Raw genomic sequence first — 15,301 nt, 5'->3', positions numbered from 1 at the left:
TCACATATGAGATAAATTATATATTACATGAACCCTTATAGCAGGGAATGAATGGGTGTGTTCGAAAGCAGAGTCTATGACTATACAAACAAAGTGAAGCAATAACGTAACAAACATGTTCATTGATTATAGAAGGAGAGGGGAATGGAAGTGGTTAATGGTTAATTTGAAATGATTATTTTGTCTTAATTTACATTTTTTTTTAATTAGTTGGCTAACATCTGGTGTGTTGTTTCCTTGTTAATATGGCGTTATTCAGGATTCTTACGCGGTGTTCTTTAGAAAAGACGTTCCTTGTGAAATTCAAATGTTTGAATTTTCTACCAGATAACAAGAATAGCATAACGTAATATAAATTGCCTTTAAAGACAAAACAATATTAACCGTATTTGAATATCCCATATAACAGATGTGTTATAGTTTGGCATTCGTTATTGCAAAAAATATTTAATTTATATAAAAATATAAAAATATATAATTATTATAATAATATAATATTACATAATTATGTAATATAATATAAGTATATAATATTAATTATATTAGTATATATTATATAATTATATAAGTATTATTATATAACTATATAGTTATATAATTTGTTTTTCGCAAGAAAATAGCATTACATAAAATGAATTACTAGAAATATCTTGAAAGTATGTACGTCAATAACAATAGATTGAAATACATGAAATCGACTTAGAGCAAAATTGGTTGATTATTTCACTGGTCGTAACTCATTATTGCCTTAAATATTATAAATGATCTAGTCCTTCCCCTACAACTCCTCATTCCCAAATATACTTGAGTTCATTCAGACATATGAAATGAAAGGAGTGCTTGTATTTATAAATAACCACTGTCCCACATTGTAAAATAAGGAAATACAACATTTAACTATTATTTAAAGTTCATTTTATCAAACGGATAATGCCACTAAAAGAAATTATTACTTTTATACTGTGAATTTTTAAGCAATGCATTGAAGTCTTTCTGACGTCATCACATTGATTTAAATTTGACCTTAGGGTGAAGAAACATCCTCAAAATCTCAAAACAGGAGTTACGTAGCTGATATTAGACGTTTATATCACGGAAGCTGGAAACCTAGGAATAGAGAAAGAAAATAGATTATTGCAGGAGAGTATAGTAGGAGAGTGCTTGCGTTTCAAGAAATTTGAACCAGAATGAGACACACTTCTTCCAAGCTTTAAACCAACTTTTCTTCTGCTATAAAGTCTGCAAGCGTAAGTAATTATGAAAGCTACAGCGTGCAAGTATTACCTAGACTTACATGCATTATAACCAACATGTGATCGTTTAATCAAATTAAAATATAAGGTGCCCGGGGTTCTTACCCCAGATACTCTTTGTTTACGTCAAACGGTTCATTCTCTGGCAAAGTTAGATTCTATAGGAGGTCAGATAGTTAAGTCTAAACGCAATCACTTATTTGTCGGTTGAAAAGAGAAAGGGGAAGACGCCCTCTCTTGGGTCGGCAACTGATATCGGAGTCATGATTTGAAGTTACAAATGTTTGATAATATGACCTCCAAGCGTTGACTCAGCACATCAATTACCGAACGTAAGACGGTGACTTTCATTTAGTAAATGTCTAAGTGATGGGGTCAGCTACAGGGTTAGTGCATAGGTTAGTGATATGGTCAGAGACCGGGTTAATTAATAGGTAAGTGATGGGGTCAGTGACAGGTAAGATAAATGATAAAGGAGACCTGACAAATTATCGTACTATTCTCTGGGTAACCAAAACCTACTCATGAATATTGAATAATACTATAAATTAATCGTAACATCCAATCAAAGCTAAAGCAAAGCCACAAAAAAACATCAATCTGCGTCTTGTAAACTGAACTCACCACTCTAAAGTAGTCTTCTTCAGTGAGATCAGTTTTGCAGATTTTGTGCTGAAACAAAATTAAAACAAATATAAAATAAGATCAAGAGAACCGGGCGTAGCGCTACTTCTATCTTCATGCAATATATAATATTTCTATTTACACTGGTGCGTTGATGTCAACCTAAAGAATTGTTTAAAATCTAGAAAAATTAAAGTAATGTGATTCGGAAAGAAATCCACCAAGGAAATTCTGACAGAGAGCAATTTGACACAGTGGAAATAATGATGAAATGTTCTTTTTTAAAATGATGAATATAATTCATGAATTATAAAGTAAGTCACGTTATTGATATGTTGTTATTATGTGAACTGATCTATACCTGCCAAGTACCAGAGTTGAGATTCAAACGATACCAAACTTCTGATGGATACCATAACACTGAAAAGAGATGGAAATGTCTTAAATTTAGTAGAATAACTTGTTTTCTAAGGACCATCCTTTAAATCTTAAGCACAAAAATTTAGTCGTTTAATTACAGGTGACGAAATAACAAGTATATGACATCATACAAAGCCCAATGACGTCACACCTACCTGTCATGTTTTAGTAAACCTTAATCACTGGATACCCCAATCATTGCTATATATACACCAATCAATTGTTTTACGTATTTCATTCCATGTAGATTACTTAAAGGGTGTTAAATAAGTAGAAGGATTCTAGTCATTGTCAATGCAAACAATATTTTACAAATGAAAAACTACAAGTTTGTTACCAGTTTTAATGTAATAAGTATTTTAAAACTGAGTGTGTTGTTATTATAAAAGTTATATTCAGTTAACGTATTATTTTCATGATTTCATCGATTACCTTCAACATTGTTTTCATTTAATGACGTCAATGTTGCATGACGATGAAATCCGACGGGTAGCAACGAATTGTTAAATCTGTGTAGAAACATCGAAAATAGAACAATGATTTAACTTTGAATTTCCTGCGATTTAAATCGTTGTTATATAAACTTGGGATTACCAACAAATACTGCCATGGAATCCAGGGTCTTCGGTACAGGTTTGTACCAGGGCCTCTGCATGTGCGAACATTTACAAGATGATACATCAGCCCAGTAGAGTAGGTCCTGACCATAGGTGTAGGATTTCATGAATTGAATGGGGGGGAGGGGGAGGGGTTGCAACGATTTACCTGAAAATGTAATCCCCCTGAAACCCTCTCACTTTTGAACCTCGTATTCGTCATAAGGAATGCCACTAGTGGTGTTTTTCATAACATCGTCTTGAACGGAGAAGGAAAGCATGGAATTCTAACTGTGTCAACACTCCACAATAGTAATGTTAGGTTATAACCAGGCAAGCTTGGACTGTTAGTCTAATTAACAGAAGCTGAATTTTGTACGGAACCAATGATTCTCATCAAAAATATTATGCCAGTTTAGTTTTGTTTGTTTGCAGTGCTTGAAACAATATCAGCATATTGTCTGAATTTCGGTAAAATGTTTTTGTCCAATCCCCGGCTCCTTCGCCTATGATCCTGGTGATAACTTACCTTTCAAAAGGAGTATGATAATCTTTTAGAGGACTGGGGTATGACCTACCGGAAGTGATGTCATCACTACCACTAACGAGAGAAGGCGCATATAGGGAAGTTGTAGCATTCGTAGTATTCGTATACTTGACAAATGCCCCGAAGTCAATAACTAATGTAATCAGTAATTTTGACATAACTACGTCAGTGAATCGCAATCTGTCATTGAACATTCTTTTAAAACTGTTTTTTTTTCCACACCAACAGACAGGAGTCATACAGTGTCATTCTTGAACAAAATGATTTTGGATACAAAGTTATCTACTGGTAAACATGCCTGCGGTGCTGTCCTGTCGTTGTACTCTTACTACCCACTTCCACAGGTGCTTTTATTAATGATGAACTAAGAAAGCTTTCTCGAAGAACCACTTGAAATAAAATAAATTTATCTACGGCATATGTTTATTTACTCCTCCATTTTACACCGGCCTACATACATTTATCTACAGCATTTCTTTACCTACTATTCCACTTTACACTGGTCCTCTCAGTCTTTATTTAGCCTCAAGTGAAACACTCCAAGAGAGTTCCCTTCGCCAGACCGCGACAGACACAATGAACTTGATATGAAAAAGATCTTCAAGATGCATAATTTACCTTACTGTTTTCAGCTTTTTACACTTTCCTATAAAGCTGAGTATTCCATCCAACTCAATTTCTGTCATTTCGTGTCCGTTTTGCTCAAACCAAAGTTGCTCAACGTTCTCTAGTATTGGAATACGAAGTTGAGATTTAAGAACAATATGACTGGTTAAGACATCTACTGACTGGAAAGACTCAAACAGATATAAACTTGAAACTAGTATCTGTAATGAAAGAATAAATAGAACGATTATTAATAGTATTTTTATTGATTAATATGAATAATCATCAATCAACAGTTAATTTTACTGAATATTCATATCTGATATGTGGCACAATAATCGCAGTGTTTATTGTCCAAGTTCCTTTATAATTGTCGAGCAATTTACATCATTTGATCTTTAACAACGTAGTGTTTTCGAAATTATAATTCGTTCTGTGGAATCACATGATCAGAATCGATAGATTTGAGTTGTTCATGTGCACGTCATAACTGCGCGTGTATATTACAGCAATATCATGTCACCTCTATATGAACAGTTACTGTAGTTTTCATTCTTCTGGTTATATATTAACGATGCATTTAATCCTCATGACTATATGAGATTGGCGGAAAATGTTGAATATTAAAACGAGTGTGTTCTTGGTTTCCTTACTTTTTAACATTTCATATATTTTCTTTTATAAAAGATAGATATTTTCAAGCATTTACATAGCGTTCACAACATGTGCACACCATATATACAGTGGTGTGCCTTATAACACATTGCGCTCTGCCTTGAAACCAGTTCTTCAGAATTGTGAATTTACTATTTAATATACCTTTTCTCTAGCAGCGATGTTTATCAGTTGTAAAACAGATCTCTGTATCACCCTAGTATCTTGATTCCTCATCTGTAACGTTCTGGAACAGATTTCTCTCAGATTGTCTTTGATTCCATCTACCTTTCCACGTTGTTCAAGTAAACACAACATCACAAAGACATCTCCACATTCTATAAGGCTCAGATAATCTAATATGTGTTTTGCACATGCAGGATTTAATCCACACGCAAATCGGTAAAGGTACTGGAAGGTAAAAGGATCCAAGTCCTCTAGTATTTCGAGTCCTTCGTCTCCATCAGACTTATTATCGGGGTCATCAACCTTAGCGATGACGTCAGCCAAATAATGAGCAGCGTACCAATCACAGTAAAGGTTGTGATAAAATTTGATAATATTAGTGGCTTCAGAATTTGATAGAGTTTCTTCAGTTTGGTTTGATATTCTGTCCTCCTCTCGTAATATCCCAATGCTTATGAAAGTTTCAATGAAAGATTCTCCAATCTCTTTGACAAGTAAATCTTTCTTCCACTGAGGACTTTCTGATTGTAACTGAAGACCCTGAAACGAAAGTCCATTAAACTCCTGGTTGTGTTTCTCACTTGTTACAAAGCCACTGTCCGTATGAGCACATTCCATCTTATTATCAAAATGACTATAAAAAGAGCTGATCACGTGACTGAATAAACTGGTTATGGAGGTACAATGCAATAGTTCACTTTCAGTCTCGTGAGAGAGGTGAGCATACGTAACAAAGATTAGAGGGATCTGATAGAATTCATAGAGGATTGAAGTACTTGGAAGCCATTCCTTGATAACATTCAGTGTTTCATCATCATTACCTGATGTTAATACTTCACGTACGTACCTTTCCTGTGTTTCAGTACTAAATCCCGTTAATCTTACACGGTTAGTCCAATTGACACATTCGTGAGGTACTTTACCTGATCGTGTTGTAACGATAAGTTTACATTTTGGTAAGATTATTTTCTTGATGATATTCATGAAATGATTTGATGGGCTGTGGTGAGGGTACTCGTCAATCCCATCTAGCACAATCACTAAAGAGGTTTCTGCTTCACTAAGTATTTCTTCGATATCATCAATAGAAAATTTAGAGTCTTTGGATAAAACGAAACGTTTAATAGCCTCATAAATAGACGACACTCCTGATAATTGTCTCATCTTAACTACAATCAATATGTTTTCGTCACACAGACAAGATTCCCCGTCATTAGCACACCACTCACACGTGATTTGTAAGGTTAGGAATGATTTACCGGACCCTGGTTCACCTTCAATAATCCATCGGTTATCTTCCATTACATTTTTGTTAAAAATGTCTTTGTAAGAATCTAGTTTCTGCCAGCGATGTTGATGTTTAGTCTGATCTTTAGAGAGATATTCAACTCCTCCCTCGAGAAACAAACGTTGGACTGGGTATTGTTTCTCTAAGAAAGGGATTGGTCGAATGGACCGATATGAATATTCATATTCCGTTTTCAGCTCTGCTTTGAATTGCTCCATACGGTCTGAGAAATGCAAATTAAAGAAAATAAAAACAACATATCATCGACGAAAATCAAACTATATATTTCATATGAATACCTGGATATAATATTACAGAGGATATTCTTTTACATCAACAGGTTTGTTCAGGAAATAAAGAGAAAAAAACATATGTTAAGGCTTAGTGGTACCCTTTGTACAAACCAACTAGTTAAAAGTTGTCTCTCCCCCTCCTCATTTGCATTGGGTGCGTTTCAGTGCTTATATATAAACCGGAAACAATTATGACGGCGTGCGATCTGTTTGAAGTCGCTGTGAACGACAAAAGTATACCAGTAAAATCGGATTAATATGAAATTTTGTATCGCCGTATATGCGTTCATATCTTCATGTAACAATTCCAATCGGTTTGGTCAAATTAATAAGGTAGAAACAAAACAATAAAACAATATAAACAAAATCACGTTGAACTTTCGATCATACACTGTTAAAGTAAATACAATGCTGAGGCTTAAATCCTTAACAATCTTTATTTTCAACAACAGCTTTCTTATGCTTAAGTTACTATTACAAAACTATATAATTAAAACAAACCTTGCACTGTAAGGCGCTCTATCGATTATGACTCAAAACAACTTTCGTGACTGGTTGGCGGGATACACTTGGGTCTTCACTTTTCTTTTCCTTTGAGTGATATTATCCATGATTATCTTTCAAAGAGATGATCTGTCGAATCTATATTGATACAGAATGCATGGTTAAAACTAACAAAATATTTATAAATCAATGTATAATTCTCTAAGTCAACAGGACCAGTCACTTTACCAACAGGTCTCTGGTTCGACAAAGATTACAGCAAAGTGAATCTCTCTTTATCTTTAATTTACTGTTTATCGTTCACACAAAACATCGAACTTTGGGGTAATCTAATATTAACCCGCCATGATAAATTCAACTTTCTGTTTTGTTATCAATATTAATTATATCCTTTAAGAATGTCACCTACAGGTCGTCAGTTTAGATGGCGGGCTTCACAATTATTGCGAGGCTCTCTCTTAATCGTAGATACAACGGCTATGCATGTATAAGTTAAGTTTTATTATTTGATGATGCTAATCGATAGTGACATCAGATAATTTGGTCTTAAATGTGTGTAATGCAGCAATATAAAGCGCGCACGTGACGAAATATTACCGATGAGGATCAAATCAAATTCAGTACTTATTCCCTCAGTACATGGGCGTCAATCCAGGGGGGGCGGGGGGACACGTCCCCCCACATTTTGATGGATGGGGGAAACAATATCAAATGTCCCCCCACACATTTGGAAAAAGAGTAGTGTCGTGGCTCTATTTGGTTACGGCTTACACATCTTAGGATTCATATCCTCGAATATCACTCAATGTTGCTGAATGGAGAATTCCACCCAGATCTCGTGAGTTGGTACCCTGAGCTCTCCAACAATCTTAAGCTTAGTCTGCCTTTATTTCGAGGCCAGTTCCATTCGTCGTCGGTTGAAGGGTATAGACAAATATTCAAGTTGATGAATCCAGTGGTACGGGCTATGTTTGGTGAAGTCGAAGCTCTCTTGCGGTTGCTCCTCGTCTCCTCCGCCAGTTCGACGGAAGCCGAGAGATCTTTTAGTGCTTTGAGGCGTTTGAAGACAAGGGTACGGAGCACCATGACTCAACAGAGGCTGAACCATGTGATCGTGTTCCATATTCACCGCGCAGGGACGTCGTTAGAGGGGGTGTGGGTGTGTCTCACCCCCAAGCCATGGTAAAACTGACGCTAGTTGGAAAACTGGAGTGCGACAGTGGGAATTTCCGACTGTCGCACTCTAGTTTATCTAGGCCTTTTCATGTACATTTTTTTTTTAAATTTTGGTCAAAATTGACCTTTAACCTGTCATATTTACCACGTTTTCCTTGCCACTTTGGGAAATTGTTTCTCGCGATTCTTATACTCCACCGTACAAAACTTCTTATGATTTTGAATACTACAAAAAAATGCCTAATAGAACTACCGTCATAGGCGTAGGAGCCCAATTTGTGTTGTTGGGGGGGGGGGGGGGGGGTTGTAACGACTTGCCCGAGAAATATAACCACAATTTTTCGCGCGCTACGCGCGCATCATACATACAGGCATGCATCGGTTTTTACATCGCTGCAAATAGCATACAATCATTTTCCGTCTTATTACCCTTCCGTATTGGTGATAATTGTTGGGTAATAATAATATCAGTATAACCACTGAAAACACATTGCAAATTATCCAAAAAGCTATCAGCATATTGCCCGAATTTCACAAAAATATTTGGTTGGGGTGGGGGGGGGGAGGGGGCAATACGTTTTTGAAATGAGTGCCAGTGGGTACAAATGTATCGCAACAAGTTCGTAACGGAAGTGCAGTCGCGAAAGATTGGGTTTTCTGACTGACACTAACCGTATCGTTGACGAGTAGCGGGAGGGTGGGGGGTACAAAGCAGTAGTTGGAATTTTCTGGCTTCAAAACCGATTTTCAGCCACTACACCCCCCCCCCCCCCCAATCATCAGGCCTTAGCTACGTCCTTCGGTACATGGTGGTTATATAGTACGCTCCGACCAGAATTCACCCGATAACCAGATGCAAATCCACCTAGCAACCGAGGTAACTTGCTTGAGGACTCCAACGAACAACCACTGATTTATTTTCATGCCTTCATCACTTTAGCCACTACTCACATGGGACCTATTCTAAGTCTGACGATACATGCGCATGTGTGAGGTCCTGAAAACATAATAAAAGTGGTTTGTCTTGCTATCCTTGTTTTCAAATTTCATGTAAATGTATTCTCGTAGACCTAGCAACCTGGTTTAACATGCTGGCGCCAAATTTGCGCTAAGCTCGCTATACGAACTCGGATATGGGCTGTGCCTTATTAGTTAGTTATTTAAATTATTAATAATGGCGTATGAGGAAATGCACCATTTTGTGGTATGACTCCCAGGACAGAAAGTCGAGAAACTCACATGCAGTCGCGGCGGATAGCTTCCTTCGCCTATATGTCTGGGGAAATTACGTTCCTATAGACCAGGGGTGGGCAACCTGCGGGCCACATGCGGCCCGCCAGTGATTGTTTTGCGGCCCGTGAGATGTCTCAAGAAAAAGAAAAAAATCAATCTATTTTGCATCATCACCAAAAACGAGCTAGCTGCTTAGAATTTACCTGCACTTATGATGCTGTCAGGTTGGTCTATTATCACCATTAATTATCAACAGGACTGTATTGACATTATGGTTTTGTGAATACACACACCTATTGCTTGAACGTCCTCGGAATCAAAGGTTTGAAATCAGCAGCAGGCCGTTGGTTAGGTGCGGCCCTGTCAATCTTTCACTCCTAAAATCTGGCCCATTCATTCAAAGGGTTGCCCACCCCTGCAATGGGCCTATATCTGAGGCCTTGGGGTCAGTGGCGTCGTGCCCATTGGGGCCCGGGGGGCACAGGCCCCCCCCCCAAAAAAAACAAAGGTGTCATAAAATTTTGTCATAATTTAAAAGAAAAGTGTTTTCGAAATCGAAAAGTAGACTTAATATTCAATTGCTCTTTGATGGTCGTTGCGGATTTTCCACACACATCAAAGACGACATATCGGGATTAGTAATGCCATTACCTTTGAATATGTTTGTCCTAAGCTCGCGTTTGATACAGTCTCAAGTAACCTGGAAAATAATCACTTCGTTATCGCGCGTTTTACCTTAGGTTTCACTACTTTCACTTTTTCTGCCCATGTTGTCAAACGGCATGGCTTTCTCTTCACCCAGTCACCACTTCTCATGGGCATGGGCGGCAAGGGCGGCGGAACCGGGGGCACAGGGGGCACGTGCCCCCACTTTCCCCAGGTTAAAAATGTGCCCATTTTCTACATAAAAATTGAGGTATCTCAAGTTAGCAAGAGGCCAGGGAACCAGAATGAACACTCGGGAAGGGCCTTTTTCCGGCCATCTGAGGGGTTTGTAAAACCAAAAATGTTCTACTACGCTCTGCGCCAACCGATGGTGGCGCTCCGCTCAGATAGTCGTGCATACAACTTTGCAACTCCTGGCTACGCCTCTGACTCTTAGTGAATTTCTGTGGGTCAAACTCAAAACTATTTCGAATGAAACAAATTTGTTGAGATATTAACAAGAAATAAACTCTAATTCGGAAGATTCCTACATTAGCAATTAGCATGATTTCTCCTCATTTTGCCTCAAAAGAAAACTTGTTCCTTGTTTCCCGAAAATGTTTCGATATCTTAAATGTTGGGCGCTTCTGGGAGACGAGGAATTGGTAAACTTAGGAATAAATGGCGATCACTTCCTTCGAGAATATTTCCCAAAATAAAAAATTGCCGGAAATTTTTATCAACTTTAGGGATGTTGCTTTCTGCCATAATGCACGGGAAGTGCCGTTTCCTGCAATCTGAGGGATCTGCCAGAAGAAAAATTTTCGTGTACGCTGCGCGCCAACCGATGGTGGCGCTCCGCTTAGATAGTACTTACGGCCGGAATATTCGAATCGATTCCGTCCCCCCCCCCACGTTTCAAATCGGATTGACGCCCCTGCCTCAGTAACCTTTATTTGATGCAATTAGTGAGAAAGATGACACTTTGTTTTCAATACACTCTCTTGTGTATAGAATTAGCCTACCACGTTAACATTGTTATCCTAACTGTTGCTTTTAAGCGGCACGACTGAGACTCGTGCAGAGGAAAATAGTTTAAAGCTATATTATTTAGAATCTCACATGATTTATATTTTTCTAATACTATAAGTAAAATAACATTTACCATGCATCGTTCTGGTCACCCTGATAAGCAAAAATATTAGTCACGTGATTGCTATCATATAAAACAAAAAATCTTTAAAATCAGTTAAAATCTTAAAATTAAAATGCTTATTCTATTGTTTCAATATTCTTCTTATTTATCAGGAAGTTTGTAGCGTGTAAGAATACTGTTATGTTCCATCTTGGTTTTTAGTGACAAGAACCACATTCCCTCCGGATAAGCCTATTTTAGCTTATTCAATGTTCTCCTACTTCCTACATATATGCCTAACTTATACCATGTTTCATGAACTTCCCACTAGATTTATATTAGTAAAACTGATTCACTGGTCCATTATCTTCCCACATGATTTACTCCATGTTCCATACAGAGAGAAATTAAGACATATACATCTCTCATATGCATATCATTGTACGCTGAAAATAAGCCTATACCTTGAGAAATCTATTTAATGATTCCCATCCCGATTCATTCATTTAAGTTGGACCTAAGCCTAAAGGCGTAACTCCTGCTATGAAAGTATTGTAAGACTAAATGTCTGTTTCGACAGGACTCACTGTTAGCATATTTATGGTCTGGTCTGACAGCCTAGCATTAAAGTGAAAGGATAGCACATGTTCTGATTGGAAGAGATATGTTGTAGCTGCATGAATGAGCTATCAAATAACCAGGATTTACATAATAAGAGTTTGACTAACATGAGCTTAAAATTCTTCCCTTCAAATGTATGGAATATTTAAATCGACATTGAAATCTGATTATAGACATGGATTATAATTCTTATACATTTAAATTGCCTTGAAGACGCCATGTATATATAGTAATATTTTGTAATAAATTAAACTTATAGCCTGTGTTAATTATGAAGTGTTTAGTATATCAGTACATATATAGCTTCACACCATTACTGTCTCATGTAGGATACTTACCAGTAGGATCATCGCTTTGTGGGTTTATCATCCAGAGTAGAATTTAAGTCTATAATCCTTCAATCCTTTAATAACAGATGAAAATCACGAGAAAAAAAATATGGAAACAGGAATGAAGAACATCCAATATACAAGATGGCGTCGTGTGGGTCATGTGACGTTCTAATATACGAACCTGGATTCTAAATAGATATCGTAGGAATCAGTCTATAGTTGTAACTGGTTTCAAAGTTCATATTTTATAGTTTACATAATCAAAGACTTTATTTGATAATACAATTTATATCTGATATTTATACCTTGCTGTGTTTATTCTGTCATATCAGACGTTCAAAGGTACCTGCTGTACTTATATGCATTGCTCCCAGTTACGTCTATTGATACGAACCATTGTAAGTTTCCGATGTATTTTGTCCTATATGTGCGTAATATGCCTGTAAAGTATGCAAACTGTGTAGATGCTACAAGCGGTGATGGCCAACTCTAAAATGTGTCTTGACGAGAAATCAACAGATTGGTTTACGAAAATGAGAACAACGGAAAAACACTGTTTATTAAACAAATATAAAAAAAAGGAAAGAAATTATACACATGTTGACAAAAGGGAGTGTAGATATGATGAGCTATAGAGCGGGATTCTAACAAGTAAGATTAGGATTGCAAGGGTCTGACATTAGAGCCTCGTTCTAGAAACAAATAATATTTTGCTCTATGTTCAAATTGATCGTCCCGGTCAGTTATTCGTTGTTGATTAACTTCAGTAAGACAGGATTTCAATGAACGGAAGAACAAAGTTATAGTTTAAGTCATCAACAATGCCTGTTATATATGAACGGGTTAGATGTTTTCAAATTATTGAATCATGTTAGAAAAATGAAAATATTATATTGTTTTTCAGAACTTTATATGCTTCAGTTAGGCGATAATATGGTGCAGTAGCGCAATGGCGTGCCCAGAATATCAAAGGTGTGTGGGGGAAGGGGGGCTGGGTATCAATTACTCCCTACTGCTTAAGGTATTGGAGCCTGAACTTTTTTGATAGTCCCAGAGGCGGATGAAGGACTTTATAGAGTAGGGGGACTGAACTGAATTATTGAAACCGGTTGCTACATGAAATGGGAGTCTGGAGATCCTGCCCCGGAAAGATAAAATTTAGACATAAAATTATGCACAGTGCATATTCGCAACTCAACGCAATGTTCACTAATACATGATAACATAATTTAGGTTGATGATACAGCCGTGTCAAGGACCAATTCTCACAAAGATGATTGCAACAATCCTCCGAGTGAACCACTTCCCAACGACTGAGGATCTGAGATGTGACCATGACCCACATGCACTGTCCACACCATTGCACCCCGACTGATGATCCGAGGTGGGGCCATCGCCCACATCCCCTGACTGACGATCCGAAATGGGGCCATGGCCCAGTTGCCCTCCTCCATCCCCTTGCGCACTCTATTGTAGGAGCGACGAATGCCAGGTCCGGTCCCGAGGACAATACCGGGCCCCCTCTTTTCAATGGTCACATATCTCATAATTTGTTTATAGCCACAGACTGCAAAATGATGCTATCATTATATTACGTCAACCTTTATATATACAACTCTGCTGGCGATTGTCATAAAACAACTTTCAACTTCATTTAGGGGAGGGGAAGGGAGAAGATGGGAAGGAGCAGAGGAGGAGAGGAGTGGAAGGGTTGGGGAGTGGAAGGGCAGGGGAGAAGTAAGGGAGGGTAGTGGAATGGAGGAGCACGTGTTCCCATTCTCCCAGTGACTACGGTATACTATATATATTTATTGTACACAATAGTACTTACATGGGCAGCATACGCAGGTATCCATATACCATTGACCCAAATAGAGATGTTGTTTTAATTAAGACGACAAGCCGGTACCACATGATGCAGGTAACCTTGTCTAAAAGAGTCAATTATTGAATCAAAGGAAACTTGTTCGATGAAAGCTCGTTCTATGCTAAGCATGACTAATGATGGGAAACTTGACCAGAGGCAGATCACGCAGTACTATAAACACAAGCAGCCTATCCAATATTATATTTATCATGGCTAATTATTTTCGTTTTCCGATTGTCCTTTTGCCAACCCCGGTTTCGTCCCCTAAAATTGTTTGATTGAGGGGAGTAGAAGGGGGGGGGGGGGTCCCTGTCCTTTTAGCCCTCTGGATACGACAAAGCTCATATCGAGTTTAGTAACAATAAAACCTATTATATATATATATATATATATATATATATATATATATATATATATATATATATATATATATATATATATATGCCCTTGTCCTTGCCCTTGTCTCTTAAGAAGTGCCACTCTGTGGACTTGGTAAATTAACGACAAATATTATTAAAAAGTTTGTGTTTTTTATTGGTTCTAAGACGTAAATTAACGACATTTGTGGTACAGACTTAACAGGGACTGTTTTCTCTCCAAGAGTTTGGCGGTTTTTACCCTTAAATGAATGTCATATATCCCGATGCCTGCCACTCACTCTTTCCGTATTGTATGTACCTTGGACATAATCTTAACGATATTTTGATATATGTCCCACTGTCTTCTGTATATATACAATGAACAGGAATAGGTGACGTGGTATCCCAATGAACATTCCACAGTTTAGGCAGATTATGATCGTTCGTGTTTATTAGAAAAGATGAAGATATAAGTAACCCCTTATCATATCATTTATCAGCCTGTTCTCATTGGCTCATTCAGATTCCCCCATAATTAAAAATTCTTTTTTATATTAATTTATCATACAAATTCAGGTTATTAGCGTGATTAGTCGAGGTTAAAGTATACTTTTGTCTATCTTTTCCAATTCGGTCTTTAATGTATATTTATAATAATACTATACTACTATGTAAAACTTGTATAGGTAACGAACCAATCTATTTAACGTATTTAAATGATCACTGATGCTACCGCCCTGTATATATTAAAGATATACCACATTCACAAGTACATAAAAGTACGTTAGAATAGGTACCGTATATAAACAGGTTTATCAGATCTCAGTGACCCAAATATAGATGTTGTGCTGGTTTATATTAACGACGACAATCTATTGCGTCTTAGGACGCACGGAACGTTTCCTGAGGCTGTTACATTACTGAAGCAAAGTTAACTTGTTTGGAGAAATCTCGTTATGTGC

The 15,301-nt window shown here is 37.3% G+C and overlaps 2 protein-coding genes across 2 annotated transcripts in view; both read right to left on the bottom strand.

Annotated features, from left to right (window-relative positions):
- Positions 1-610: 610 nt before the first annotated feature.
- The window catches only part of LOC139954916 (uncharacterized), a 160,678-nt gene continuing 145,987 nt past the window's right edge, over positions 611-15,301 (bottom strand). Inside the window, exon 9 of the mRNA XM_071954905.1 lies at positions 611-1,023. The gene's annotated coding sequence lies outside the window, so the exon portion shown is untranslated. The remainder of the gene's footprint in view (positions 1,024-15,301) is intronic.
- On the bottom strand, positions 968-7,109 carry LOC139954919 (uncharacterized). The gene is made up of 7 exons (XM_071954910.1): positions 6,969-7,109; positions 4,866-6,397; positions 4,059-4,267; positions 2,730-2,806; positions 2,239-2,297; positions 1,878-1,925; positions 968-1,107 (listed from the first exon to the last, which is right to left on the bottom strand). The coding sequence occupies exons 2-7, from the start codon at positions 6,390-6,392 to the stop codon at positions 1,078-1,080; spliced, it is 1,950 nt and encodes a 649-aa protein (XP_071811011.1). The 5' UTR covers positions 6,393-6,397; positions 6,969-7,109; the 3' UTR covers positions 968-1,077.

The sequence above is a fragment of the Apostichopus japonicus genome, chromosome 17, assembly GCF_037975245.1.
Source record: "Apostichopus japonicus isolate 1M-3 chromosome 17, ASM3797524v1, whole genome shotgun sequence".
Lineage (NCBI taxonomy): Eukaryota > Metazoa > Echinodermata > Holothuroidea > Aspidochirotida > Stichopodidae > Apostichopus > Apostichopus japonicus.
The sequence above is the reverse complement of the archived record's forward strand: the minus strand, read 5'-3'. Positions and strand labels throughout refer to the sequence as shown.

Coding starts and splice junctions, on each gene's coding strand:
- LOC139954919 (XM_071954910.1), bottom strand. CDS start 6,392: ATGGAGCAATTCAAAGCAGAGCTGAAAACGGAATATGAATATTCATAT. Junction 4,268..4,865: donor ACATCGCTGCTAGAGAAAAG/GTATATTAAATA, acceptor CTTTCATTACAG/ATACTAGTTTCAAGTTTATA. Junction 2,807..4,058: donor AAAAAGCTGAAAACAGTAAG/GTAAATTATGCA, acceptor GTTTCTACACAG/ATTTAACAATTCGTTGCTAC.